The sequence below is a fragment of the Caretta caretta genome, chromosome 17 (genome assembly GCF_965140235.1).
Source record: "Caretta caretta isolate rCarCar2 chromosome 17, rCarCar1.hap1, whole genome shotgun sequence".
NCBI lineage: Eukaryota > Metazoa > Chordata > Testudines > Cheloniidae > Caretta > Caretta caretta.
This window is the reverse complement of record NC_134222.1, coordinates 17,155,977-17,182,807: the sequence shown is the minus strand read 5'-3', so window position 1 is coordinate 17,182,807 and position 26,831 is coordinate 17,155,977. Positions and strand designations below refer to the sequence as shown.

General features: G+C 44.7%; 1 protein-coding gene across 3 annotated transcripts in view; it reads left to right on the top strand.

Moving 5' to 3' along the window:
* SPNS2 (SPNS lysolipid transporter 2, sphingosine-1-phosphate) overlaps window positions 1-26,831 on the top strand; it is a 176,803-nt gene that overhangs the window by 60,021 nt on the left and 89,951 nt on the right. For all 3 annotated transcript variants that reach the window (XR_007353145.2, XM_048823826.2, XM_048823827.2), the window contains exon 3: window positions 25,300-25,436. Coding sequence is in view for 2 of the 3 variants with exons in the window: in XM_048823826.2 (XP_048679783.1) it covers window positions 25,300-25,436 (137 nt within the window). In the remaining variant the exon portion in view is untranslated. The remainder of the gene's footprint in view (window positions 1-25,299; window positions 25,437-26,831) is intronic.

Sequence of the window (26,831 nt, the reverse complement as noted above, 5' to 3'; positions counted from 1 at the left end):
TGTAACTCACTGAGCTGCCTTCAGGCTCCAGTTCAGGAAAGCACTTAAACATGTATTTGTGTTTGACTGACTTTGGTGGGATTTAAGTACATACACCTCTACCCCAATATAACGCGACCGGATATAATGCAGTAAAGCAGTGCTCTGGGGGGTGGGGCTGCGTGCTCCGGCGGGTCAGCATGTCTGGCACTGACAAGCTGCTCTGAGCGGCATGTTAAGGGTGCCAGGCCAGGGCCGGGTTGGATAAGGGGCAGAGGGTCGCGGGGGAGCAGTCAGGGGACAGGGAGCAGGGGAGGGTTGGATGATTCGGAGGTTCTGGAGGCGGGGCGGTGAGGGGACGGGGAACGGGGGCATTGGATAGGGTGTGGGAGTCCTGGGGGGCCTGTCAGGGGGTGGGGGGTGTGGATAGGGGTCGGGGTGTTAGGAGACAGAGAGCAGGGGGTTGGGTAGGGGGTGAGGTCCTGGGGGTGATTAGGGATGGGGGGGGTCTGTGGAGGGGGTGGTCAGGGGACAAGGAGCAGGGGGGCTTAGATAGAGGGTGGGGTCTTGGGAGGGGTGGTTGGGGGTGGGGGGTCTCTGGAGGGGGTAGTCAGGGGACAAGGAGCCGGGGCGGGGGTTGGATGGGTCGGGGGTTCTGAGGGGTCAGTCAGGGGGTGGGAAGTGACTATTAATAACGGAAATGCTCAAGGCCAAAGCAAATTTGATATAACACGGTTTTGCCTATAAGATTTTTTGGCTCCCGAGGACCGCATTATATCGGGGTAGAGGTGTACTTTAAATTAAGCATGTGCTTAAGTACATTCCTGAATCAAGACTTCAGATTGCAATTACTTCTTAGTTAACATCAGGGCTAAATTTGAACTGGTGATTGGTACAATGACTATTTGGCATGGGTGCAGATCTGAAAAATAAAAAAACAAATTTGTTTCAGGTCAGCCTTAAATGAAAGTGTTTCAAAGTTTCTGGTGAAGAGAAATGTCAAGAAAACTTTCATTTCAGGTTTACTTGAAACGTAACATTTCAATTTCAAAGTTTTTTTAAAAAATTGAAGTGTTGGTGAGGTTTTTTTACATAAAGTTGAGTGAAATTCTGAAATGAAATGTCTTTCTTGAATGAAAAATTGGAGCATTTCATTTTGGTAATGCTAAAAAAAGCCATTTTGATATTTCCAAATTTTTTTCCTTCATCCAGGACTTTATATGAATTAATACTGAGAAGAATACAGTTGTTGTTTGTAATGCATTTCATTTACATACTGTGCGTCACTCGAGGGAATCCCAAAGCAGTTTTTTTAGGTTATCTTTTTTCTCTCTCTCTCTCTCTCTCTCTCTTTTTCTCTCTCTCTCTCACAGACCCACCCACCCACCCACCAAAAAAGCAACAGGGTTTTTTCTGCCCTAATTTTTTTTGCAATAATTCTCTCAATTTCTCAAAGCACAAACCTGCACTTTTGCAGCGCTCTCTGCAGTGTAACATACTGTGATGTGAAAAAACTAAGCAACTATATTCATTTAGGCTCAGATCTTGTGACAGGCAGTCAGGTTTGATCAGTGATTTCCAGTCAAATCCAGTGTGGTGTAGGTGAAGGTGCTGGTGATAGAGGTGGGTGTTTGATCCAATAGGTGTCATTTTCCTCTGATTCAGTATGGATTGAGCAACCCAGCATATTGTCAGGAGTGCTGTGGTGCTGAAGGCGTTCTTTCTTTGAGACAGCTAGCAGCCACTGATATTACCATGGCATTTGTTTTGCAGTCACAGGGATGTCCTCACCATATTCCAAGTGAGTGACAGTTTTGCTTATCTAAAATTCCCCATTTGGTTCCAGTCTGATATGATGATCTTTGGCTTTGGCCTAAACTATTGTGTATTGTTGCTGTGTGCTGGTGATGTGTTCTACATCAGAAGTGGCTGCATTTCAGTATGAAGTTCTTTGTCTGAAAAAGGGACACTCCTTTGAATTGTAATGTATGTACAAAATCTACATGCATGTATGTACCTGTGTGTGCAAAGATATCTGGAGACTTTAAAAATTAATTCAGTGCTGTTTGCCAGAGCAGTGTGTTTAAAAGTGAATGACCCTCTTCTCAGCCTTAGCAGTGTTATTAACCTGCAGAACTGGTTTCCAACTTGAGCAATAACACTGAATTGCATAAAAGGTGCATTACTTGAGCTGTTCAGGAGGGTTTACCCCCACCTTTACTCACACTTGCCCCACCCCCTTCTCGCTTTCTGGAGCACATAATCCGGAGTGCTTTATGCTTGCTACAAGAGGAGTCTGAACAACACTGCACTGATTTGGAGTATTGTATGTAAGTGAAGTGTGCATGTGTATGTGTGAGAGAGAGACCTATCCCTGAGTAAGTGCCTAGGTGAGACCACAGGAAAATACGCTGCAGCTGATAGGGAGGAACCACTGTATTTTCAGTGTAATTAGAGAGCAGTCACTGTTCAACCCCAGAGGAAATGAGCTCTGTGTCTCCTACTTGCTTGCTTGCCTTCATTAGAGTTATTGTGGCTGGGTTTGTATTTACTCATGTGCAGTGATTGGACGCAGGAAATGAGCTACGAGGGTAAAAAGGGTTATTATAACGAACTAATACTCCACAGGACCGGTGGCTGTGCTGGTCGGCCAGTTGGTTTGTTAACTGCAGTTTAGAAAAGCTCACAAGCTACATGAGATGGTTCACACCCTGATAGAATCAGCAGTTCTGGGTTTTAACACCCAGCGTCTACATTTATGGTTAGAATCACAAGTAGTGGGCGTTGTTGTGGACAGGACACTGGGTTAGGACTCAGGAGGACCTGGGTTTTATTCTCAGCTTAGCCACTGGCCAGCTGGGTGACCTTAAATAAGTCTCTTATCTGCTCTGTGCCTCAGTTTCCCCATTTGTAAAACGGGGATAACGATATTGACCTCCTTTGTAAAGTGCTTTGAGATCTGTGGATGAAAAGTGCTATAATAAGACTTAGGTGGTATTATTATAATATGTTATGTCTAATGTCCCCCTCCTTTATAGTATCATCATTAGTACTCTAACTGCATCTGGCTGCAAAATGTTCTTTGTTCTATTGAAAATTTTCAATGAAAAAGTTTTTGTTTTGGCTGAAAAATTTCTTTTAAATTTTTCAGGTTTTCAAGGGACCAAAAACATTTTTGTTGCCGTGAACTGAAAAACTTCAGATGCAAACTGAATTTGGGGAGGTTGCAGAATTGTTTCTGTTTTTAGTTGCCAAAAGCAGGAAAATGTTTTGGTTTCCATTTGAAATGTTTCCATTTTTGGCACATGAAAGCAAAAAAAGTTTGGTTATGAAAACCGGAAACATTTAATCAGAAATGGATACTTCGCATGGAAAATGTCAGGTTTTTGGGTTTTTTGGGAGGGGGCGGGAAGCCATTTTTCATTAAAAAAATAAAGTGCTTTGAATGAAAATTTTCAGCCTGCTGTAATCGCTTCTTTCCTCCCTAATCACTTCTTTTCTCCCATCTTTTCTCTCTTTACCTTTTCATGCAACACTTATTTCCTTGCACAGCCAGCATTTACTTTACATACCATTTCATCTCTTCCTTCTCATTCCGTGTCTCAGTTGAGGGTTACTCGGGACTGTGGCAGCTCACATTTGTTCTCTTGCAGTCTAACAATGTTTCACTGATCGCACTAATACTAATCTGATCATCCTGCAAAGACTTGCTGGAGACAAATCAGAAGTTGTATTAATAATTCTCCATCAATCTGTGCCGAGATAAAAGGTGCAGTTTAAAAAGGTGGCTATAATGAAATACTGCTAGAAAAGAGTAGGTTTGGAGTTACATGAAGCAGACGGCATGGTTAGGGTAAAGTACTGGGCTCAGAAGAAAAGGGCTCTGTTCCCAGCTCACCCACTGCCCTGCCGTGTGACCTTGCACAGGGCACTTCCCCTCTCTGGCTCCCTCCCCACCCCCAACCCTTTGTTTATTTCGATAGTCAGTTCTTTGAGACAAGGGCAGAATCTGGCTGTGTGTACAGTGCCTAGCACTCTGGGGCTCCAATCTCAGTCAGGGTCTCTAAGTGTAATAACAGATGATGAGTGTGGTCGGGGCTTGGGCTTGGGCTGTGGGGCTAAAAATAGCAATGGAGACATTCCTGCTACTGCTGGAACTTGGGCTGTGAAACCCAGCGAGGGGGGAGGGTCTTAGAACCCAGACTCCAGGGGAGCAGGGAGTCTACAGTGCTATTGTTATCCCCGTGAGCCAGAGTCAATTAACCCAGGTTCTGAGGCTCGGCACCATGGGCTTTTCTTTGCAGTAGAGATGTGCCCTGCGCCCATCCAGAAGTCCTTCCTTGGACAGCAAAAGTCCTATTAAAGTTGACTTCACAGTGAAGATTGCAGACTTGGGTCCCCATTTAATTATTTAGATTTTCCTTTTTTCTGGGTGCACGTGTGTAATGTGCTCAAAGAAAGTTCTTGCTTTTCTCCTTCCCCCTTCCCAATTCCCACTTCTTCCCCAGCTTCCCATCATTGTGACGTAGATGGTCCAGTTTTATCACAGCTATTGATGGAGTTAGCTGGGACCTTCATGCCTTTTTACTCAGCAGGTTTATTGGCCCTGGATAGTGATATGAACAATACTAAACTCCTCCGTAGCATCAGATGTCATTGACTCAGTCCAATAAAGAAAGATGGGCACTATCTGTTTGACATGGCCATTGTCACAGTAAGTGCTTGTCTGAGGAAGATGGGAAAGTTAGAGGGCATCCTTGCAAAACAAAGTGAACAAAAAAAGTAATTTCCTCTGTTAAGTTTCTGAATGACATGTGATGGATTAGAGAAATCTAAGTCTGATTGAGCTGAGCTCTGTTAATTCAAGTATTTAGGGCCTGGCTTTCCAATTTTACAGGTGTAGTTTACAGCATTTAGACATTTAACTCCCTGATTGTACCTGCAAAGCTAAATGGAATAAATTGCACCTGTAGAATTGCTCCTCAGGTAAATTGCAGGCTCAAAATTGGTGGCTGAGTTGAGGACCCTTTAAAAATCAGGCCCTTAAAACAGATTTTAGGTGGGTGGGGTGAAGGAAAGTGTGATGATGATGGGGGCCATGTACATACTTGGGTAGACATAGCCACCTCATTGACTGATCACTCTTCCAAGTAAAATTGCACAGCAGATCTGGTTAGGTGGCTTTGCATTTCATTTTGAAAGGATAGCTGTTGTTTTTTTACTGACACCTTCTCCCACTAATGTGCTGTCATTAGTGACATCTCCCTGGTGGGTTTTCTCAGAAGCAATGCGGGAGAGTTTAACATCCATCTGTTGCTGTATTGCTATGGTTGTGATTTTTAAGAATCAAAATAAGGGGACCAGCCATACAGTTTCGTTTGGCTTAGTCATGTGGGGGCCAGGCAGAGGAAATCTGTAAAGAAGCCATGGCCTGTGGGGCTATTCTCTGCCTTCATCATAAGGTGAACACAGCCCCTCTGCTGGAAGGTTACTGCTCTGTGACTGTTGGTTTCGTTAATCACTGTCACTGAGCTGTCAAAATGCTGGGCTCCCCAGGATAAGTGGTAGACCCAGTGTGAAGTGGAGTAGCCCTGCTGGCTGAAGTGTGTCACTGGGGTGTGAGAGAGATTGCAGAAAGCTAAGTGCTGGACCCTGCTCTCTGCTGAGCAGCGTTTCTAATACATGAGAGAGTACAGGGAGCCTCTTTTCTTTTCTCCATTCCTGTTAAGCTCCAAGACTCCAGCTGTGACCTTGCGAACCTTGGGGATTTCAGCTACTGGTGCAGTTGCTTGTGGCATGCAAATCCGTAGAGTGCAGACAGGATGACTTGCTACAAGCTGCAGTTGGCCGCAGTGCTTGAAACTGGATTGAGCTGCAATGGTGCAAATCCCTTTTTTACCTTTCTGCCCTTGCGATTTGACCTGATGCAGCTAGTTCGGTGTCTGGCCATTGCTACTGGAACTGGGGCAGCTCCCCAGTGCAGGCAACCCTTAATGCTATGTAGGCAGACCCACTTCTGTGCCAGCAGAGACTCCCCCAAGAAGTGTGACTTGCTGGCGATTGGTTATTGCCAGCTCCCCAGCTGGCTGACACACACGCTGCATTTTGCAGTGCTTCTAACGGGATGTAGTGGGGGTGATTCTGTTTCTTTCTCAAGGATCAGCAGTGTGTGGTCCACTATACGCCCATTGCATGAAGTTCTGCCTTGCCAACAAGAATTGCAGAGCAGAGAAAACCCTCATCAGTGTTCCACTATTTCTTCTTAGAGAGCACCCTGACCAGAGAAGGATGTGGCCCAAAATTTATTTTGCATTCTTATATTACCATGGTCACTAGGAATGCTGCAGTGATGGGTAAACCTCAGAAGTTTCAGTTTGGTTTGGATGCTGATCTGAACCGCTAGAGTCGGCTGACTGGACTGGAAATCACATGTGAGCAGCTTCTGGCTATGTCTTGGCTCTGGCAGGGATGGGAAGTGAATGCTTCTGAAAAGCATAACAGTTCTGAGTTAAAAATGGGCCAGTAGGCAGGGAGAAAGGGGAGTGTATATTATCCGCCCCAAATGGGTTTGTCCATCCCAGGCATGAGTTCACAATGTGTGAGAACGCTGGGATAAGAGGCTATGAAGTTGTTTGGAGCTACAAATGCAGGTTCCTTTGTTTGGGTTAGAGTCCTGCAGGCACATAGAGGCTTTGCTGCTTTGGAACCATGTATTGTGTGAGTTGTTTCAATACATCTGTACCCTTGTATATGCGATTTGAAGTTTGGTTAAACTGGTGCTCCTCTAATGGGAAACCCTATTCAACCAACTGATGGAAACAGTAAAAATGTCAGTCAGGGCCGCTGAATTTAAACTGCTTGTTGAAGCTGTCCACATACAGATTTGGGCTCCTCTGTTTTTCCAGGCCCAAAACCTCAGAGTGACCCATGCATGTTGGGTCTAACTCTCCACTGTAGCAGTAGCTCCTTAATTTTCCAATCTCGATGTGCAAATATCATTTGCATTCAATCAAAATCCATTGTTTCTGAGGGGTGCTCGAGTTTGGACACACAAAACTAACCACAAAGTTAAAGCTGCTTTGAAAACTTGGCTTTGCAACGCATCCCAGGGACAGTGAGACTAACTCCACTGATGTGCACATATAACCAGTATGTGTTTAGGTGTCCCCCATTCACAGAGGATAAGTCTGATACAGCGCCTACTACAGAATCTGGTTCTTTAGCTCAAGCTCTAAACTCATGATTTTAGCTCTAGAGGTCCACAGTTCAGTCCTAGGTGCCAGCCAACATGACAATCATCACATTTGCAAAGTGCTATGAAATCCTTGGATGGGGAGGGTGCTGAAGAAGGGAAAAGTGTTGAAGCTATGTAAAACTTACTGAGTGGGGGAAGAGCTGACTTTGGGATTGAAGGACTCAGAAGCAGAGAGAGAGAGAAAACGGGTTTCCCTGGGAAACGTATTGGCCAAATCTGCCCTCACTCCTGCTGAGGATTTTATATGATCCTAGAGGTGATAAAGCAGAATGTTACACAATGAAATGCTGAATTCACACGGAAAGCTCCCCAGTGAGATATACCTATGAGCTCGTTAATGTACTATGCTTACAGTGGGTTGGATAATAGAGTACATCTCGTACATGCGTGCTGAGAAAACACTCGCTTCACACGCTGAAGATACTTCTGTTTTTCTGGTTTGTTTTTATGTCACAGTGGCATCTGGTGAATTTTGTGTGGGTGAAAAGTGCTGGATTGACAGTCCAAAAGACTAGGGCCCTCATTTTGACCACAGGAAAGATATAGTGCTGGCAACAGCAGGACAAGTTCCCTGCACAAATTCAGTATGCATTGGACCATTCAGTCCTTGGCCTCTGCAGAGACTGCCAAGGAAGATGCTGTCTTGGGTGGGATCTTAGGATGCCTGCAAACACCTGTCCCCTAAAGAATGGAAAGGACTGGGCTTCAAGCACAAACTAATTTCAAATGAGCTACTTAGCACTCATCAGATGGCATTACTTTTATCCACTGCATACTGAGGCCTGATTGAAACAAGCAATCTGGAAGTGATGGGCTCCTTAATCAAATAACAATCCCTGGAGCCATCCGGTACCTTTTAAAAAAAAAAAAAAAGGAATAAATTAACATTAATGTAACTGATGATGCACAAGTATATGTTGCGTTTGCAAACCTTACACTCTACAGTAGTTTGCACTCAGCCTTTTTTTATTTTGGTAGCACTAGTTCTGTAAATAGAGCATAACAGTCAGAATAGATCTCCTAAATATGGGGGACACTTATCACGAGAATAGCAGCCCTCTATGGCAATTGGAATTGCTGATAGCCTTGATCTTGTCTAGAGGTCGTGTTTTGTATCTAGAGATGCTCCTGAGTTGCAAAGTTCAGCTCAAGCTCTTCAGTTGAATTTCCCAAAAACTGAGGGTTGGGGGTGTTTCCAGTTCACACAGTGATGCCACTTGGCTGTTAACAGGATGGTTCCCTTATAAATCAATAATGATCCATCCCAGGCCTCTCTCTAATTTGGATTGTTTGTTTTTAGTTCAAATTAATCTCAATCCAGGGATGCATCACTGTTTAACAACTCACCTGAATGAATTTGCCCCTTTGAAAGGGCAACCAGCCAATGTGAACAGATTGCTTTATAACTGCATGAGGCAATGCAGTTCCTAACTGCTGCCAGGAAAATATCGCCCGTGAATAATTTCTATGGAATAGCACCAGCCATTTACAAATGTAAAACAGAAGCTTCCTTACAAGATTGGTAATCCCTCTTCATTGTCTGATGAAGCTTGTTTGTTAGCATACGTGTTTATTTGTGGGCTTGCCATTTTTGCAGCACTTTGTCCTGCAGCCCCCTTGATGCATAACTGCAAATTACAGTCTATAGCCAACATTTCTTTGTAGTAGCTAATGGTGCAAAAGACACAGCAAAAGGTTGCTAGCTGTTTGGGGAAACAGATTGGCAAACCCATGGCAACAGGCCTAGGCAGGAGGAGAGATTCATTTGGCTATTAGCGTATATACTGTACCTAATGATGGAATTGCTTCTAAAATTGGGATTATCCCTCTTGAGTGTTTATGGCTTCTAGTCCTGTGCTCAGGCCACACCTTTCCAAATTTGAATCCCAGCTATAACCATGACCCCCTCTGCGGTTATGGTCCAGTAATATAGGGCCTAATGCTGAAAAGTATGCAGAAGGTGCTTCTCTGCTGTTGAAGTCCGTGGGAGCTGAGGGTGCCTTGTTCTGCGCAGGATTGGGTCCTGAACTTTACTTCCCTCTTACCTGGGGTGTAGGATTCACTGGTTAATGTATGGAAAGCGTACATATTGGAGATTAGATACCACGGTGGTAGATGGCTTAGAAATAACTAAGTGAGAGAGTTTTTAGAGTAGCAGCTGTGAGTGTAGCTAGAGATGCGGTGAGTGTTATTTTATTACAAGGGAAAAGCCACAGTCACTACAGAGATTCCAGAGGTTCAGCTCATGTTTTGAGCTGAGAATTTAATTTGCTGTGTGCTGTATCCACACTCCTCCTTGAGTGAAGCTGGCATATTGTAAATGTGTCTGTTTTAACTCTTTCCTGGCCCTTGCAGATATCTGTTTGGTCAGATGCTGTCAGGACTAAATAAACTGTTTTTGTAGCTGTGCACGTGAGTGACTTGGACTATAACAGCTGGGGAAATAAAATAAGTGAGAATAAATTTGGGGTGGGGATAAATGCTAGCGCAGACAGTCTCTTGTCAGCTTTGCACAGGAATTGGTGGTTCATAATGAAACTAGACACCAAGTTCATTTGCACTCAAGACATTCTTGGCTAGCATGTCTAGCTCAGCTCACCAGTCCCGTACTCCAGTATAAACTGTCATTCTGTCTCCATGTCCCTTCTCTTACCCCAATTGCTTCCTTCCCTGGAGCAGCAGTTTCAGAGATGAGCAGTGTACTGTAGATTTCACCTTCAGAAATAAGAGGGAGTGTGATGGTGGCACATACAATGACCAGGAGTCTGGAGAAGGTAGATCGGATGTTTCTATTCACCCTTTCTCATGATACCAGAACAAGGGGACATTCAGTGAAGCTGAAAGATGGCCAATACAAAACTGATCATAGGAGATAACATTTTTTCATGCAATGAGTGATTAGCCTGTGGAACTTAGTGCCACAAGCAATATCATCGAGGCTAAGAGTGTGGCAGGAGTGTTTAAAAAACAAACAAACAAAAAGCCTGAACATAGAATCATAGAATATCAGGGTTGGAAGGGACCTCAGGAGGTAATCTAGTCCAACCCCCTGCTCAAAGCAGGACCAATCCCCAAGTTTTGCTCCAGATTCCTAAATGGCCCCCTCAAGGATTGAACTCACAACCCTGGGTTTAGCAGGCCAATGCTCAAACCACTGAGCTATCCCTCCCGTAAATATTAAAATAAACAAGAGTTTTTTGGAAGTAATGTAAACCCTCTTGCTTCAGAGCATGACCCAGCCTATAACTAATGTGTTTTTTAGGAGGAAGCTCCCTGAAGGCAAGCTATCCCGTAACTGCTCACTGCAGGGTTTCTTGCACCTTCCTCTGAAGCAGTTGGTGCTAATCACTGGACTAGATGGCTTCTGTGAAATGAGCATGTTCTTGGTCCAGTTCCTAATGGACAGGAGGCATTCGTATCACAAAAACTGTAATTGCACTGGGCACTGACTCTCCTGCTTGATGGCCGCAGAGGCAGGCCATTGAACGGGGCAATGGAGTCTGAAATCCCCTCTCATCCCTGGAACGTACTCCCCTACCGGTAAGGCCAACGTGAGGAAATTTATGTGTGATTTCTCTCAATGAACTGGGGGTGTAGGGAGCCCTTTGTCAGCCTGGCATCTTTCACTAGCAGTTAAAAAAAAAAATCACTTGTAAAGAAGAGAGACAAAATCCCGGGTATTAAGCAAAGTGTGTTCCCATTCCACAGTGATTTGTATTCCTAAAGAACCGAATTATTATAAAGCTGCTGACGGCATGATTTTCAGAGTTATACCCCATGCCCATGCGCTGCCCAGTTTAGAAGAGGGAGGTGAATAAAGATCAGAGGTTTCCAATATCCTCTTGAGGCCTTTGCTGCCAGGTGTTGAAGTAAAAAGAAAACGGTACAGAGTTTAAGCATAGAAGTTTCTGGTTATCAAGGAATAAGGTACAGATTATCAAGGGGTGCGAAATTCGGTTTAGGAACGGGTGGCATAAGGAATACATAATCCGCAATCTCCCCAATTGGGGGTAAAAGTCTAACGGGTCAAAGTACAGACATTGAGATATGGGGGTATGTTGTTCATATAATGGCTATGTTCAGATGTGGAGTATAATAATACATTGCCCCCCTACCACCCATTGAATTCCAATGTAATTTGACAAATGTCTTCCTTCCCCTAAAGAATGAGAAGCAAGAGAGTCACTCCTGGTCTTGTGCTATCTCTTCAGAAGTTCACAGGGATTTGAATTAACTTCAGTGAAGAAAGTTGGTCACAGTTTGCAAAGACATTATCTGTGTTTTAAAATATATTCATAGATTCATTTTTTTTAATAGCCTATTGTTTCTGGAGCTGTTAGAGTTCTCTGCTGCACATGTACGTACATGTCTTTGATTGAAAAGGTCAGAATTTTACACAAAAGCCGTGTGAAGGAATTTGCTTTCAAACCCTGCACATTTTCATTTGCATGTGTAGAAAAGTATGTTGCGAATGCCATTCCTTATCCTTCATGCAGGAGAAACACTCACACAGCAAAAAGAAAAGGAGTACTTGTGGCACCTTAGAGACTAACCAATTTATTTGAAAGCTTATGGTCAAATAAATTGGTTAGTCTCTAAGGTGCCACAAGTCCTCCTTTTCTTTTTGCGAATACAAACTAACACGGCTGTTACTCTGAAACTCACACAGCAGTGCTCCTTTGGATAATGTGAAAGTAGGAGCTAGAGCAAGTTCTAAGCATCTCACCCCATAGTGGAGCATTTCCTGTTCACTCACCCTGCTGTCCTTACTCACGCAGTGCCCTGAACATGTAGTAAAGCCCTCGCTCCCACAGTTCTGGCTGTTCTGGTACAGTAGCAGGACCTCACCCCAAATACAGGCTGTGCTGGAAAGATAGTGAGAGCAACTCCTGGCTACCTAACCCCACTAGATCAGGAGCTTCAGCAAAACCTAGCATCTCGCTCCTCTCACTGCCAGATGGGAGTAGGAAGTACTTGTGTCCATCGCTGTTCTGTCTGGGTGCCAGTGACATAATGAAAATGTAAGCAGGGTATCTTTCCCCCAAAACAGGGAGCAGGTACTCTGCCACATCCCACATCAGCCAGTAAAACAGCCCCCTAAAGAACCAGGGGATGGTAACCGGGAGACCAGTTACCAGGGGGGCAGCAGCACTCACGTCAGGGTAAAACAGCGGCGGAGAGGCATGAGTGGTGTGACAGGAGCTCTGATTGGGGCGCTGTGGGAGCCTTCTCCACAACAGAGAATCTGCCACTGTCGGTGTCGTCCTCTCCCGTGTCCATGAGGGCCACCCTGCGTGGGGCTGAGCATTGCAGGGTCCCCAGCAGTCTCTAACTGCTTTGGGTGAACATAGGGGGAGAGGGCATTGTGGGACAGCAACTGAAGCCTAGCTTTCCCATCATGCTTTGCACTGCAGTGGCTGCCATGGAGCCGTTTGCTGGAGTGTGTCCCTGTTGTTCAGACAGGATATTTTGAAGCACAAGTCCAAGCATCACAGCATTTCTCCAGCTTTGTAAGTGCAGCCAGAACCCTCCCAGGAGCCCATTACAATAAAAGCCCCCCCCAGTGGGGAAAAGGCATTTACATGTGAGTTTATTTTTTTAAAACCCAGAGCCTGAATTCAAGCCCTGGGATAAGAATATGTTTCTTTTAGCAGGTTTCCATTAGCAACCATGGCATGAGAAGCTCTTGTACTTTCTATTGTAACGTTGTTGTTAGGAAGTTGCTGCTATTGGTGAGCTAAAAGTAGCAAAGGATTTACTCGGAATACACTGTGTTTTTATGGTGTATTTTCGCTCTCTCTTTCCTGTTTTCTGCTTACTGCAGAAAGCAGGTATTGGGGCTGATTTTTGTTCTGAGGCGGAATAACTTAGTGCAAACTAGGACATGATCTGGAATTGGGATGTGTTACTGGGGCAAAAAATGGAACTAGTGATTCATTGGAAAGGGGGAAATGTCAACTTGGTGTTTATGGTAAAAAAATAAAAATTAGGATCAGGAAACATCACGTTTTCCTGTGCACCAGGTTCCAATGATATTGGCGTGGTATGATTCTGCGAAGGAGAGATGCTGCTTTGTGCCATCTTTGCTGACAAGCTATGGTCTGTGCCACTGAGCATCTGGGATGGTTTAATGGCACTTATGGTTGTCTGGTCTGGAAGAGTTAGCATAGTGGTGATTGCTAGGGATACAACGAGGGGATAGACCTGATTCACTCTGGCTGACATAGGGACCTATAACTTAAACCAGCTAGAGTCCCAGCAGTTCTCAAACTGTGGGTCGGGAGCCCAAAGTGGGTCACAACCCCCTTTTAATTGGGTCGCTGGGGCCGGTATTTAGACTTGCTGGGGCGTGGGGCCAAAGCCTGAGCTCTGGGGCTGTAGCCAAAGCCCGAGCCTTGCTGCCTGGGGCTGAAGCCAAAGCCTTGCTGCCTGGGGCTGAAGTCAAAGGCTTCAGCCCTGGGGAGTGGGGCTCAGGTTACTGTCCCCGACCTGGGGCTGAAGCCCTTGGATTTGGGCTCCGCCCTCCACCCCCATCCCAGGTGGCGGGGCTTGGGCCCATCCCGTGCAGGGCGGTGGGGCTCCAGTGGGCTCAGGCTTCAATCCCCTTTCCTGGGGTCATGTAGTAATTTTTGTTGTCAGAAGGGGGTCATGGTGCAATGAAGTTTGAGAATTCCTGATCTACACATTTTAATGGGGGGACTTGACCTTCAGGGAAGACAGGCTCTGTTACTGCCTTCTTGGGGTTTCCTCTGGGGCAGCTTTAATTCTACCAGAGGGCTCCATAGGAGAATGCACTGATCTAGCAGAGCTCTTGAAGCACAGACATGCTTAACTTTAAGCAATGAAATCATCCCAGTTCCGTACTTAAATTTAAGCATATGCTTAAGTGGTTTTCTGGGCCCAGGAATCACTACATGTCCTGGCCATGTTTTGTCCCCAGCCAATGCAATTTACACTTTGGGCAGTTTTGGCCTCTGATTGCTCTGCACCTCCCACAGATGGGAAGTTACCACAACTTGCCATCGCCAAAACTCTGACCCCATGTTCCAGTTGGACTTTCTGCCTGCAGCACTCCTGCACCTAGGTTTGAACTGATTAATGCTGAGCTCAATCTGAGCACAGCCTGCCCTTCTGCAAATCAATACAAGGGGTAAAAATCAAAAGCAAGGCAGCAGTGCCGGAGGTGGGAGAGAGGGCGGGCATGTGCCATAGGAGCAGACAAGGGGTTTCCCTGTTGTTCTGAATTGGGGAAATGTGCTATATTGGAGCCGGAGTGGAGTGTCCCAAGCAGTAAATCTCCATCTGAAATTCTTTCCCTGCCACCCTTCAATGAGCAGGGCAGTGGGTGCCCTTTTATAGGCTCTAGTCTGCAATACAAGTTAACAGTCCCCTTCCTCCCCCTTCCCTGCTGTAGGGAATGTTGCTGTTAAATAAAAACCAGCTATTTTGACCCTCACCAAATTAAATACAGATAGCAAAAATCTTTGGGTGTATTAACTAAAAGCCCAACTGAGCCATGCTGTGTCCAAGGTCTGTGGGCACCTTCAGTTAATATCAGACCAGATCCTGCCAGTGACCTTCAGGCTGGTGCAGCTGGGCTGATGGGGGATCCTGACTCCAGAGTGGTATGTGTCTCAGCAGCTTCTTTCGCTGCCTGCTGCCTGTATTCCTTCTCAGTGGAGGTGGAGGTCTTGCAAACAAATCTGTGCTACTCACATTCACTGGTCTAGCTGGTGCCATGAAGCTGCCTGGAGGCTGTTGTTGCAGTCACAGAGAAGCCTCCAGGAGGGGGGATGATTTTACATACACAAAACAGACCCCCGACCCCTATGGAAATCTGGGATTTGGCCCAGAGGGTCACGATTTGGCCTGTATTTGAATCCCAATTCTGTACTCCTCAGATAGGAATACTTTTGATTGAAGTCATTTGAAATTTGCCTGCATACGGAGTACAAGGTCAGATCTTAAGAGCTAGTAGCTTTGACTGTACCCTGCTTGGCCTAGAGGGCTATAGAGATCTAATCAAACCCTCATTTGACAGGCAATATTTCCTGTATAAAGCCTGGGACGGATTCTCCTGAAACCATCAGGACTGACTTGTTCCAGAGTCCTGGTCAGGAGCACAGAAGGCATTTCTATTGGCTCCTTCTCCTTTAGACCCTGAAGTCAATTTTCTTTCTGTTCCTTTTCTTCCTTACATGCTGGGTTTTTTCCACCCTGCTGCTGTAACACACCCATGATGACACTGCTGAGTGGGCAGAGGTGCATAGCACATGGACATCTGTTTCTGCCATAGGAAACCAGGCTTGAGGGATAATCTTCTACCAAATGATAGTGCAGGCTTCCGGGTGGCAGTGGCTGGTTTTAAAATACCCATTGGCTAAGAAGAGACTTGCAGCTGGTGTGACCAAAATTTGCAGCGTGGGGCTTCACAGCCGAGTGACATCCTCTGCACCCTGTAAGGCCAGAATGAGCTGTTGTACATTACCATTCTTTCTGAAGTCTGACTCCTGACACTTGCAATGGAGCCCTGAGCCAAGACTGTTCAGAAGTGACTAGTGATTTTGGATCCTCAGTGTTTGGATGGCCAACTTGAGACACCTAATAGGGGCCTGATTATATCTAAGAGTGCAGACACTGAGGCCCTTTTCAGGCATCTCAGTTTCAGCCCCCAAAATCACTAGCTATTTCAGATTATTTTGGCCTTGTTTCATTGGGGCTGCAGTGAACGCAACAGCCATGTGCGTGCTGTGTCATAGATACACGGGGAAAATATTTCTGCTAGAGAGAGAGGGATAAAATAATCAATTTTTGTGACTGTTTAGTGTTTTTTTCCAGCCATCTCTCTCTAACCCAAAACCTGGGAATGAAAATTCCATCCTCCTGCTCATCCCACCGCATGGTACTCATGAAACACTGCCTTCTGCTCTCTCTGGGTTTTATGTGGAATTAGCGCTCTCATCAGGATGGGGACATACATTGTATGACCTGAATTCCTCTTAGAAAGATAGACAGATCGAGCACAAAGGAAGGGAGAGAACTGGTATATTTTTCAAATGAGGCCTTCTTTAACTTTCTCAGTCAGCAACTGTTTCCAGAACAGCAATCAGTCTCATTTAAGTGTATAGCAGTCGTGCTAAAGCAAAACCAATCCTGTATAAACGTATCTGAGAATGTTTCAGTGCTGCAAAGTTATTGACCAGACTCTGTACTTCTGGGACTTCTGTTCTCATTCAGCATTGACCAAAATGGATGCAAATCCATTCTAATCGGTTGGTTCAGTTAACAAGATTATCCCTAACAAGATTGCGCAATGGCAAAGAAACCCACCAGACACGTTCTGTGTGTGTTGAGGCTGTTTGTGAAGGGATGACTTGCTATCTTACTCCACTGTGTTAATCTGCAAAGTTCTCAAATCATCAGACCAAGTTAAATCAAATGGAGAGAGAGAAATCCTAAGGGAAGGAAACTTCTGTTGCCTGACAAGGGAGCTTATTACTTTACAGTAGCAAAAGAGGGGTCTGTGTGTTTGTTTTGAGCTTTTGAAATTACAACTTTATCAACCACAAAACAGCCTCCAGAAATCTTACTCTTCTGCGTACATTTCAGTAGACATACATGTAAACCTTTTGCTAATTCAGCTGATTGAATCTACTATGTTGATGAAATGTTGTCTTCCTAAACCTAATCAGTACAAAGGTTTTATGTTAAAGAAACACTGCAAACTTTAATTTTGTGCTTTTGTTGTGTTTTAGAAGCTTTAATAAAACATATTGGTGGTAGAAATGTTTTCACTGTTTAAAAATCTCAGTTGATTCTAAATAAAAAATTGTCTGATCCAAATCTCATTGAATTCAGTAAGTGATCTTGGACTTCTAGTGCTTCCTTTTGTTTAGGGAGGAGTTAGGCAAAATAGAGATGGCTCACTGACTACAGGTGAATGAATGGGTTCTGGTAACTTCAGAACCATACTGAAACTTTGTTCAGACCTTCTTGATGTTTGGAAATATTTTAAAAAATTGCAGTTTATATCCTCTTAGCCCACCACTTTGCTGCCTCTGCTCTTCTAGGATCTGACTGGGACCTAAACCAAAATGTTAAACTCTGTTTAGTTCTCTCCCAAACACACACACTATTTCTGGCTGAAGGAGATTTATCCCAATGGGGCAGATATTTTAAATCCTCCTCGTCCATCAGGGAAAACCTGTCACGCGGCTCTTCCGGGGCAGAAAAATCCCAGCTCAGTGTAGGGTGACCAGACAACAAATGTGAAAAATCGGGACGGGATGGGCGTAATAGGAGACTATATAAGAAAAACACCCAAAAATCGGGACTGTCCCTATAAAATCGGGACCTCTGGTCACCCTAGCTCAGTGGCTAGTTTAGAAATTCACTGATGCAAGTGTGGGAAACAAATGCTGTAAAACAGCAGCCATGTTTTTAGCCTTTACTTCACCAAGCAGCACAGGAGTGATGCTGAGCGGGGTAGCACCACCAGAAAACACACACTCCTCCTCCTCCTCCCCTTCTTTCTCCCTCTGGTAATGTCCTGTTGGCTGCAGGCATAGTCCCTGCCTGTCTCAACCCACCAGTAACAATGACGAGCAAAGCCACCTTTTGACAGCTAGTTGGCTGTAACCAGCTCTTACTAATCAATGTCATGACCTCTCCTTATCCTCCATCTTGCTTCTATAAAAGGCTCTTCAGAAAATCTAAATGCTGTCAGGGTAGTGCTTTATAGGCTTTTGCTACTGTTTATGTTGTTTTGTGCACAATCTCTTATCTCTGAGCCTTCTGGCTGGTAGTGGATGGTTATATTATTTGAGTTGATTCTTTAAGCCTTGATTTTATTGATGGGTAATTTTTCTTGAGCAATCATGACCTGCTACAAAAAATGGTAAACAAACTGTAAACTGGGGGCTGGAAGGAATCTTTCCCCCCCTTGTATAGCATTGCACAATTGGCTTAGGGGTGTTGTCTACCTTTAAAGTATCAGATACCCACTAATGCAGGATCCTGGAGTTGATGAACTGTTGGTCTGCTCCAATTTCGAGTAAATCTTATGTTCCTGTAAGAGGTGGTGCTAGCTTGTAGCTCATCCTTTTACCCACTTGACTTTGGATACCTTTGGCCTAGCACAGTTTCTCCCAGTGCAGTGGTATGTTAATATGCTATTGCATTGATTCTCTAGCTATTTTTATCTGCTCTTCTGTTTCCAAGAGGAGTGGATTTCCCAGCAATTCCCACAGAAGCAATTATTCATGGTAGCTAAGGTACACAGAGTCTACTTTCAGGATATCCTTTGCTGGGAGCCTGGAAACTATTTTCTGGAAGAACCCAGTTTCTGAAGTGATCGAGAGGGATGGAGCTGTTAGTATTTGATCCTTCCCTGTAGACAGTATTGTTAGAAGCTCAGTGAGTCATGAATTTGTTGGGAAAGCTGTGCATTCAGGACCCTGATCGTGACAACCATTGGACCCTGTGACAGTGAACAGTTTGAGAGAGGTCTGTACAGAAGCCTGTTTCTCAGCGTAACTACATGTCAATTGTGTGTGTGCGGCCACGCTGACTGTGCTTCCTAACAATGTTTTGTAGCAGTGTATTGTGGGAAAATCTGTTCAGCTATCCCATAGTCCCTTAGCAGTATATAGAGTGTCTGGAGGACATGCACACACAGCAGCACAGGGAAACGTATTCTGGAATGTCCTACCTCGCACAGAGCTAGAGGAAGACTATGGTAAATGTAATTGCTGTGAGTGGGAAGTATCTCACTTTTAATGGCTCCCACTGTCCATGTGTTCTTATTAGTATGCTAAGAATTCAGAGTACACAAGGATGAAATGTTGATTAGATTCCCGAGCTGATTTTGGCCTCTGCTCCATTCTGGAGATGCTGAGATCAAATTAGTACATTTTCCCTGCAGTGCTGTCTCAATATTGTCAATATACAGCATGCATACTCAGCATATGATTGATGGCATGGTTTGAATCGGCCTCCAACCCCTACAGATCTCTGACCTGTGAAATCTGTCTCATGGTCTCATTGTCTCAAATCGGCCCATCTCATGGCTTTTATTTGTTTTTGTTTGGCATGATCCAGCCACTGGCTGCGAAGCTAGGAAAATAGTAAAACATAATGGTCATGGGGATTTACATGACAATATTACCGTAATCAAATCGTTTGTGGTCATGATGGAGTGGAGGCTGAACTCTGATGTAGGAGGCTGTATCATTGGTTCTGATTCTATTAATGCATTGGCATCTCACATGTGAGTGCAGTTCTCCCTTCATTCATAAGGATGCTGCTGAGAAGGATGCATGAAATGTGTGAGCAAAATGATTAAGGATGATAGACTGCTTCGGCTTGCCAAGGGAGCAGAACGCCCCCGTTCATGGCAAGAAAGCCACGTTCGACCCCTCATGTATTGAGGACAGCTGTATGCAGTACCACAGGATGAGCACACTCCTTGTGGAGTAGCCAGTCCTGCATTTGGTGCTATAATAAAAGTTCTTCTCAGTAGTTGTGATCGTAGGGTTAAAAACTTAGACTTTTCCCTGGGAAGAATTAGCATTGCTCATTCACCTTCCCGTCTAGGTGCAGTTCAGTGGAGGGTAGGGCATTGTACTGGGGTTCGGGAGATCTGGATTCTCTTTCTGGCTATGCAACTGACCTGTTGGATGACTTTGGGCGAGTCCCTTCCCCTCTCTCCGGATCTTAATTTCCTCATCTTGTATATGGAGTTCATGATATTCAGCTTCCTTTGAAAAGTGCTTTGCGATTAAAAGTGCTGTGTGTGCTAAGTGATATTATTATACCAATAAAGCAACCATTAATAATGCAGTATTCAACAGAAGTGTCTTCCAGACAGTGGGGCTGGCTGTGTAGATGGTAAGAACTTTATTTGCCATTGCAGGTGCAGAGAAAGATTGTGCTTGTATATATCTGAATATTATCAGAGCCCAGAAAGGTGCCACTGTTCAGAAATGTGCTGTTCTTGGGGAAAAAAAGTACCATTGTTTAGAAATATGCTGTTCTTGGGAAAATATTAACAACCTCACAGCGCATCTGTCTTCTCTGTTTCTGTTTAGATTGCATGTCCCTTGGGGCAGAGGCTGTCTGGCTTTGCCTTCCAGAGAGCCACGTGTACTATCAGCACTCAGTTAGTAGTAAATACACAGCTCCATGCTGATTCAGTATTCTAACATAGTGGCCACTTTTTATAGGAAACATCCCTGCTCGGAGAAAGAAAACTATTTTTAGTTGAAACGGAGCCTTTTTAAATGATCCCCGATGGAAAAACAACCCTTGTAAGGGTTAAATCACAGCCTGGCTGGAGTTTTTATTTCTGGGAGATGCAGTGGGAGCCAAGCAGCTTTTTAAAAGCTTCTGCCTGGTTCCTTTGGTAGAACCCCATCTTCCCCTCTGTCATACAGAGCACTTGCTATTGTGGCCCCCACAAGCCTGGAAGGATTGGTCCATCCCAAGGGAGGGAGCAAGTGTGGCAAAGCAGACAGTGCTATCGGAATAGAGTGAGGATGTGGAAAGCTGATGGTGGTTGTTCTCACCAGCAGGTTCTTTTAGGGCCATCATTACAGGGTGCAACAACAGGGGTCAAATCTCTATTGAGGGGGTGGGGGAAAACAATGGGTCTAGTTCCAGGAGGATTTCATGGCTATAAGACACTAAATTCTGCACTTCCACTCTTTTCTCTCCCTCCCGCCCTTTGTCTCAAGTATCTAGGGTTTTTCTTTTCTACTGGGCAAACGGGCAGCTGGTTATTTCCTGAGGGAGGAACGCGTGAGTTGAATGGCAGCTTGCTGGCCAAAATGACTGAACGAGCACTCGGGGGCAATGGTGCATGAAGTAGGCAATGGAGCCCAGAGAGGATGCTTTACCTTTTTGTTTTTCAAAGATATAATTTTTATAATTCCAACCACATATGGAAAGATTGCTGGGAGTGCCGGCCCACCTGTCTCAGGGTGGGTCAGGCATTCAGAGGCAGAAATAGATATGGAGCCATCCTGTTTAGGCAATTAGACACTTCCTGTGTTTTCACCACAGTAGGCATTTTAGTTTAGTTGTGATGTAGAAGGAGGGATAAAGACAAATGCGTTCCCTTTTCGAAAACGCCTGTGCTTAAAAGAGCCTTCCTCTGGGAGGCATTTATTAAATGTATTTTTATTCATCCGCTCCTCAGAGGCTTGCTTTGCTTCTGCTGATGCGCACGTCAACTCCATCCCGGAGCTGGGCGTTGGCTGCTTTGCTTGGCCCTGTTTTAGGTCCTTCACCTCTCAGCCTACATAATGGCTGTGAACCCACATTACCTGTACCCCTCTCCTCTATGGGTTTGCGCTGACATTCCCATTGTACCTCCTGAGCAGCTTATCCTGAACCTCAGTGGGTACCTGGCACTGTGCCATCTCACTTTCTCTCTTTTCAGCAGTTGATTCTATTCTGAAAGGGCAGGAAGTGCAAATGGAAAGAGCAGCTGCTCATTGGGAGGAAGGTAATGAAATGACATTTGACTCATGGTGGTTCTTTGTCACTGTCCTCTCTCTAATGTAGACACTCAGTGGCTGCAGTGTGGTGGTCTGAGGTGAAAGCTGTTGTGTAAGGGGAGAGGGGCTGGAGGGGGAAATAGAAATGAGGAGGGGCTAGCATGAGAGCTGAGCTCTTTATTTTGTGTTACAGACCAGTGATCTTCCTTTACCCTCATGTTCCCCCTCTGCCTAATGAATAACCTCGCGGTAACTCTGTGTGGGGGATAAAATCCTTCCTGCCATGAGGTTTACTTAGCACTGAGACCTGGGCCAGGATCCAGAGTGAGACACAGATCTGGAACAGTAACTCAGGTTTCCCTTCTGCCCAGTGAGGTGCCCTGGATTCATTCTCCTCTGCTTTCCTGTCCTAGTTTGTAAGTTGTGTAGAGTCACTTTTTGTTGTGTTTGCACCTGTCTGTCCTGCTCAGGAACCTCATCTGTCATATACAGGAGCAATCGCAAAAATTGATTTGTGGGACACACATCTAACAGGCAGATCCGCTTGACAGATCACATAGCCATAATTTTCTGCATTTGCTTAAGAGTCAATCAGTGCTTTGATGCATATTTGGGTCATAAATAATCTGATGCAAATTAAATTTATTATTGTGACAGCTTTATTCAGCTATCTATTATTTATTAGGTTCTGTTGTCCCTTTGTTTACTCCTTTGTGGAGCTGTGAATTCAGCTCTTTACCTGTGAGAGAGCTCTCAGCTTGGTTCAGAAGAGAATTTGCCAACATCATGTTCCCCCAGGGACCCATGAGTAGCAAGGAAAATGTTATTTATTGGTGTGGAACTGGGAGATGTTGGGTGAGTTGGGAAGAGGATATTTGAATGCACGTAGGATCTCATCTTCTGCTTGTACGCAGATGCTGGAAGTAGATGTTAGGGGTGTGATCCAGAGTTCATTACAGCCAATAGAAAAAAGTTGCCCAAGGTTGTCCAGCAAGCCAGTGGCAGAGCTGGGAATACAATTCAGGTCTTGTGAGTCCCAGTCTTCTGTGGGCTTTGGATCAGGCCCTAAATGCCCCAGAGGTGGATTGATGAGGCTGTTCGGTACCTGAATCAAGTGAAATGCAGGGCTGAGGTTTCTTTGGATGCTTGCTTCAGTTTTTTCTATTTTGTTGTCTGAATAAAAATGGCAGACTTTCTGAATCTGGGATGAATGAATTACAGTGTGATTCCAAGCGAAAGGGTCACTCAACCTGGAACTGCAATCAGCACACTGCTACCTTCTAGAGTAGCAGCCGTGTTAGTCTGTATCCTCAAAAAGAAAAGGAGGACTTGTGGCACCTTAGAGACTAACAAATTTATTAGAGCATAAGCTTTCGTGAGCTACACATGAAAGTGTGTTTTCATGTACTATAGCAATGTAGGAGTAGCGGTGCCTGATAATCCTAGTAGCTACAGGTCTTATTCTGCTCTCCTTTTATGGAGCTGGCATGGCCTAGTGGATAGAGCAGTGGACTGGGAGACCTGAGTTCTATTCCTGGCTATGGCCTGCTGGGTGATGTTGGGCAAACCATGACCCTGCTCATGCTTCTGTTTCCTCATCTGTAAAATGGGGATAATGATCCTGACTTCCCTTTGTAAAGCACTTTGTGATCTACTGGTGAAAAGAGCTTATTCCAGTAAAAATAGAACATTTCACTGGGAGTTCTGCTTGTGCAGGGACTGCCAAACTAGGCTCCATGTATCCAGTGTGAGATTTTGTATATTGTCCATATAGCAGAGTTGTGGCTTGTCACTACAAGTGAAACAGGAACATGGGTATAATCTTGCACTTCTATTTATTTTTTATCTAGGTTTTCTATCTTTGAATTACTCCTTCATTTTATTTACATACATGATACATGTTTGCGTTGTGATGTTGCTTACTACAGGAAATATAAAAAGTTGAGATAAAATATAAAGTACCATTGTATGGGATTGCAAAATATGGAGTTTGACTGACATACATGTATTGTTTTATTTGAAGGTTTTGGAATTTTAGTATGTAAAAAGATACACATATATCTTCTAAAACAGCTTCCCAGGGTCCAGCATTACACACATTTTTTAGGATATTATCTCCTATTACCATGAAAATCCCTTAATTACTTTGTTTAAACACACATTTCATCAGAAGGAGTACTTGTACTTTGCTCCACAGTCTCCTTTTAGCATTTTAAAAATAGAACGCTACAAATAAACAATGCCAGAAACCCACCTTGCCTGCCAGGAGCCACCCAATAATTAATATGATTTTATAACCCTTAATACATATTTCCAGTCTCTCTAATTTGCCACCAGACCATACCGAGTTTCTGTCAGCTCAAGGAATACATGGGCCTTGCAGCATGCTCTGGACGTCAATAAACTAGGGTCTTTTAACAGTGTTTCTCAACAACTGGTCCATGAGGTCTCCCTGATACAGTTTAGGAAGGCAGCAAGGCGGTCCCTGGTATCCAAAAGGTTGAGAAACACTGTGTTAGAAGAATTGTACTGGTGTGCCTACAATGATGTAAAAATCACTGTAGTTGCACCAGTGCAAATCCTGAATATAGACACATGCTGGTTTAAACCTTGCTTGTATAGATTTTAACATAAGTCTCTTTACTAGCCAAATTGACACAAGCAGTGTGTAAACTAGTTTAAGTGCACCTACATTAGGTGTATATAGTGGTGTCCCTAGATCTAACATGGGCAAGACCCAAGTACTATTTTGGAGCCGGGTGGAGGAATGAGCTCCCAAGCTGAGAAGTCCTGGCAGAGGATACTCTGCCAGCTGCCTCCTACCTTATTTGAGTGGTACCTCAGCTGACTGTAACTGAGTCAGAATGGCATGTGGAGAAAGGCAATCTTTCAGATAAAGAGGTCCCACACCATTTAGGGCCTTATAGGTCAAAACTATCCCCTGTAGTGGAATAGTTACTCCCTGGTGTATATCATGCTGGGTCAGGCAAAAATTTAAAGAAAAGTGACTTGAGGTCCTGGTGGGTGAACTGGAGGGTGGAGCCCTCTGTTGAGCCACACAGCAGGTGCAGTTAGGGGAATGGTAGTGAAAACACCTCTCACGCTGCCTCAGTGCTGCATTAAAAGGCTGCTACTAAGGGTGAGTCTCCATGGGGTGTTTCACCCAGGGTCTGTGCTGAGATGGACAGCATCTATACACTATATCTGAATGCTCTCAAACCTTTGTGTCCGCTTCTTGTTGAGGTTTGAGCAGAGGCTCTTGATTTATCCCGTCCTTGTTTCGTCCATCCCTCAATTGTAAGCTTGCAGCAGATCTGAGGGGTGTTAGTGTTGTAAAAGGTAACCCAAGTTCACTGGTCTGAATTTTCTCTGGTAATGAGAAGTCTGTTTGCTTATGGACACTATGCTTTCTGAAAGCCTATTGGGTTGCCTAACTTGGTAAGCAGGGCTGCAGAACATCTAATTAGGTGGAACTACTTTCCAGAGGGCTTGGCTTGAAGAAAATTAGTTTTCATATTTTTGCCTGATGTTTATTAAATGTCCCCCCTGCTTTTCTCCCCTCTGCAGTTTTCATCTGTAGTTTCATGGTGGCAGCACCTATATTTGGTTACCTTGGTGACCGCTTCAACAGGAAGATCATCCTCAGCTGTGGGATCTTCTTCTGGTCAGCTATCACCTTTTCAAGCTCCTTCATCACTGAGCAAGTAAGACCTGCGTGGGGTCCGGGATTATAAGCAAAGGCATTCCGCATAGTGTACTGAATGTAATGGGATCCTGTTCCAAACTCCCCACCACAGTGTATAGGGACGTGAGATGCCCCGTTGATGTATGTGTGGCATATCACATAGGGTATTGTGTAGTAAAGTATTTAATGTTTGTGGTCACATGTCTCTTTGAAAGCGAAGTGTGTTCTTCCCTGGTCATGTGAATTGCCTAAACATCCCAGGGGAAGCAGATACAGACACATGTTCAAATTGATGTGTAGGCTTTATTTTAAGGAAGAGTTTACAGAACCAAAAAAACCTATCCATAATTAAATATTGGTTCTTTTGCCCCCTCTTTGCACAAACCATGGTAAGTTATCATTAACTCTGCTTGAACAGATTATATAGAATGGCAAAATGCTGGGCAGATGGAGTTTAGAGACAGATTTTGAGTAACCACCCTGGCTCAGTTTCCCTGAAAGGCAGTGAAGGTGAATAATAGGACTTAGATTAGTACAGCGTCAGCTCCTTTCTCTATTAAATTATCTCTCTGGGAATTGATGATAGGATCCTCAGGCTCACCTAATTTTGGAAAGTCAAAGATAGCTTTCGATACGTTTCACAATGCTCCCAGTTTCAGCCTACAGTAAATGAGGCTATGTCAGTCTGTTTGTTTTCTTGCTTGTCAAGGATACTGCAAAACAACAAAGGCTTGGGAGTGCTTGAGAAAAGAATCCTCTCATTTAAATTATACCACAGAGGAAGCTTAATTGTTGCAGGTGGCAGCATTCCTGGAGAGATAAATCACAGCTAGGGGAGCCGCAGATGGATTTCCCTAGGGATCAGCCATTCATCCTCTTGGTTCAGCTGCATTCCAGAGGTTGCAGTGCTGTGGTCACACCCCAAGGATGACAAGCATGCTGTGCTGTTTTTAATACAGAGGTTGCCACCACCATCCGTGGAAGTGGTGGAAGTCACACCTGTGATTTGCTCACCTTGACATCCACTTGGATAGGATGGCATTTCTAAGCCCCCATAAATCATAGGGCCAAGCGTAGAAGTCTTTAGGGTAACGTCTACACTGCAAAGAAACACCCCCCGTGGAGCCACATCTCAGAGCCCAGGTGGCTCCATCTGCAGGGTTAAAAATAACGGTGTAGGTGTCCTGCTCGGGCTGGAGGCTGGGCTCCCAAGACCTTCTCTCCCCCCTCCCCCCCGCCCCCCATCAGAACCTGGGCTCCAGTTTGAGCAGGAACATCTGTGGTGCGATTTTGAGCCCAACAGCCCAAGCCCCTGCTGACCTGAGTCAATTGACCCGGGCTCTGAGACTCGGTGCTGCAGGTTTTTCGTTGCAGTGTAGATATACTCTTCTATACCAGCAAATTGCTCTGGTTT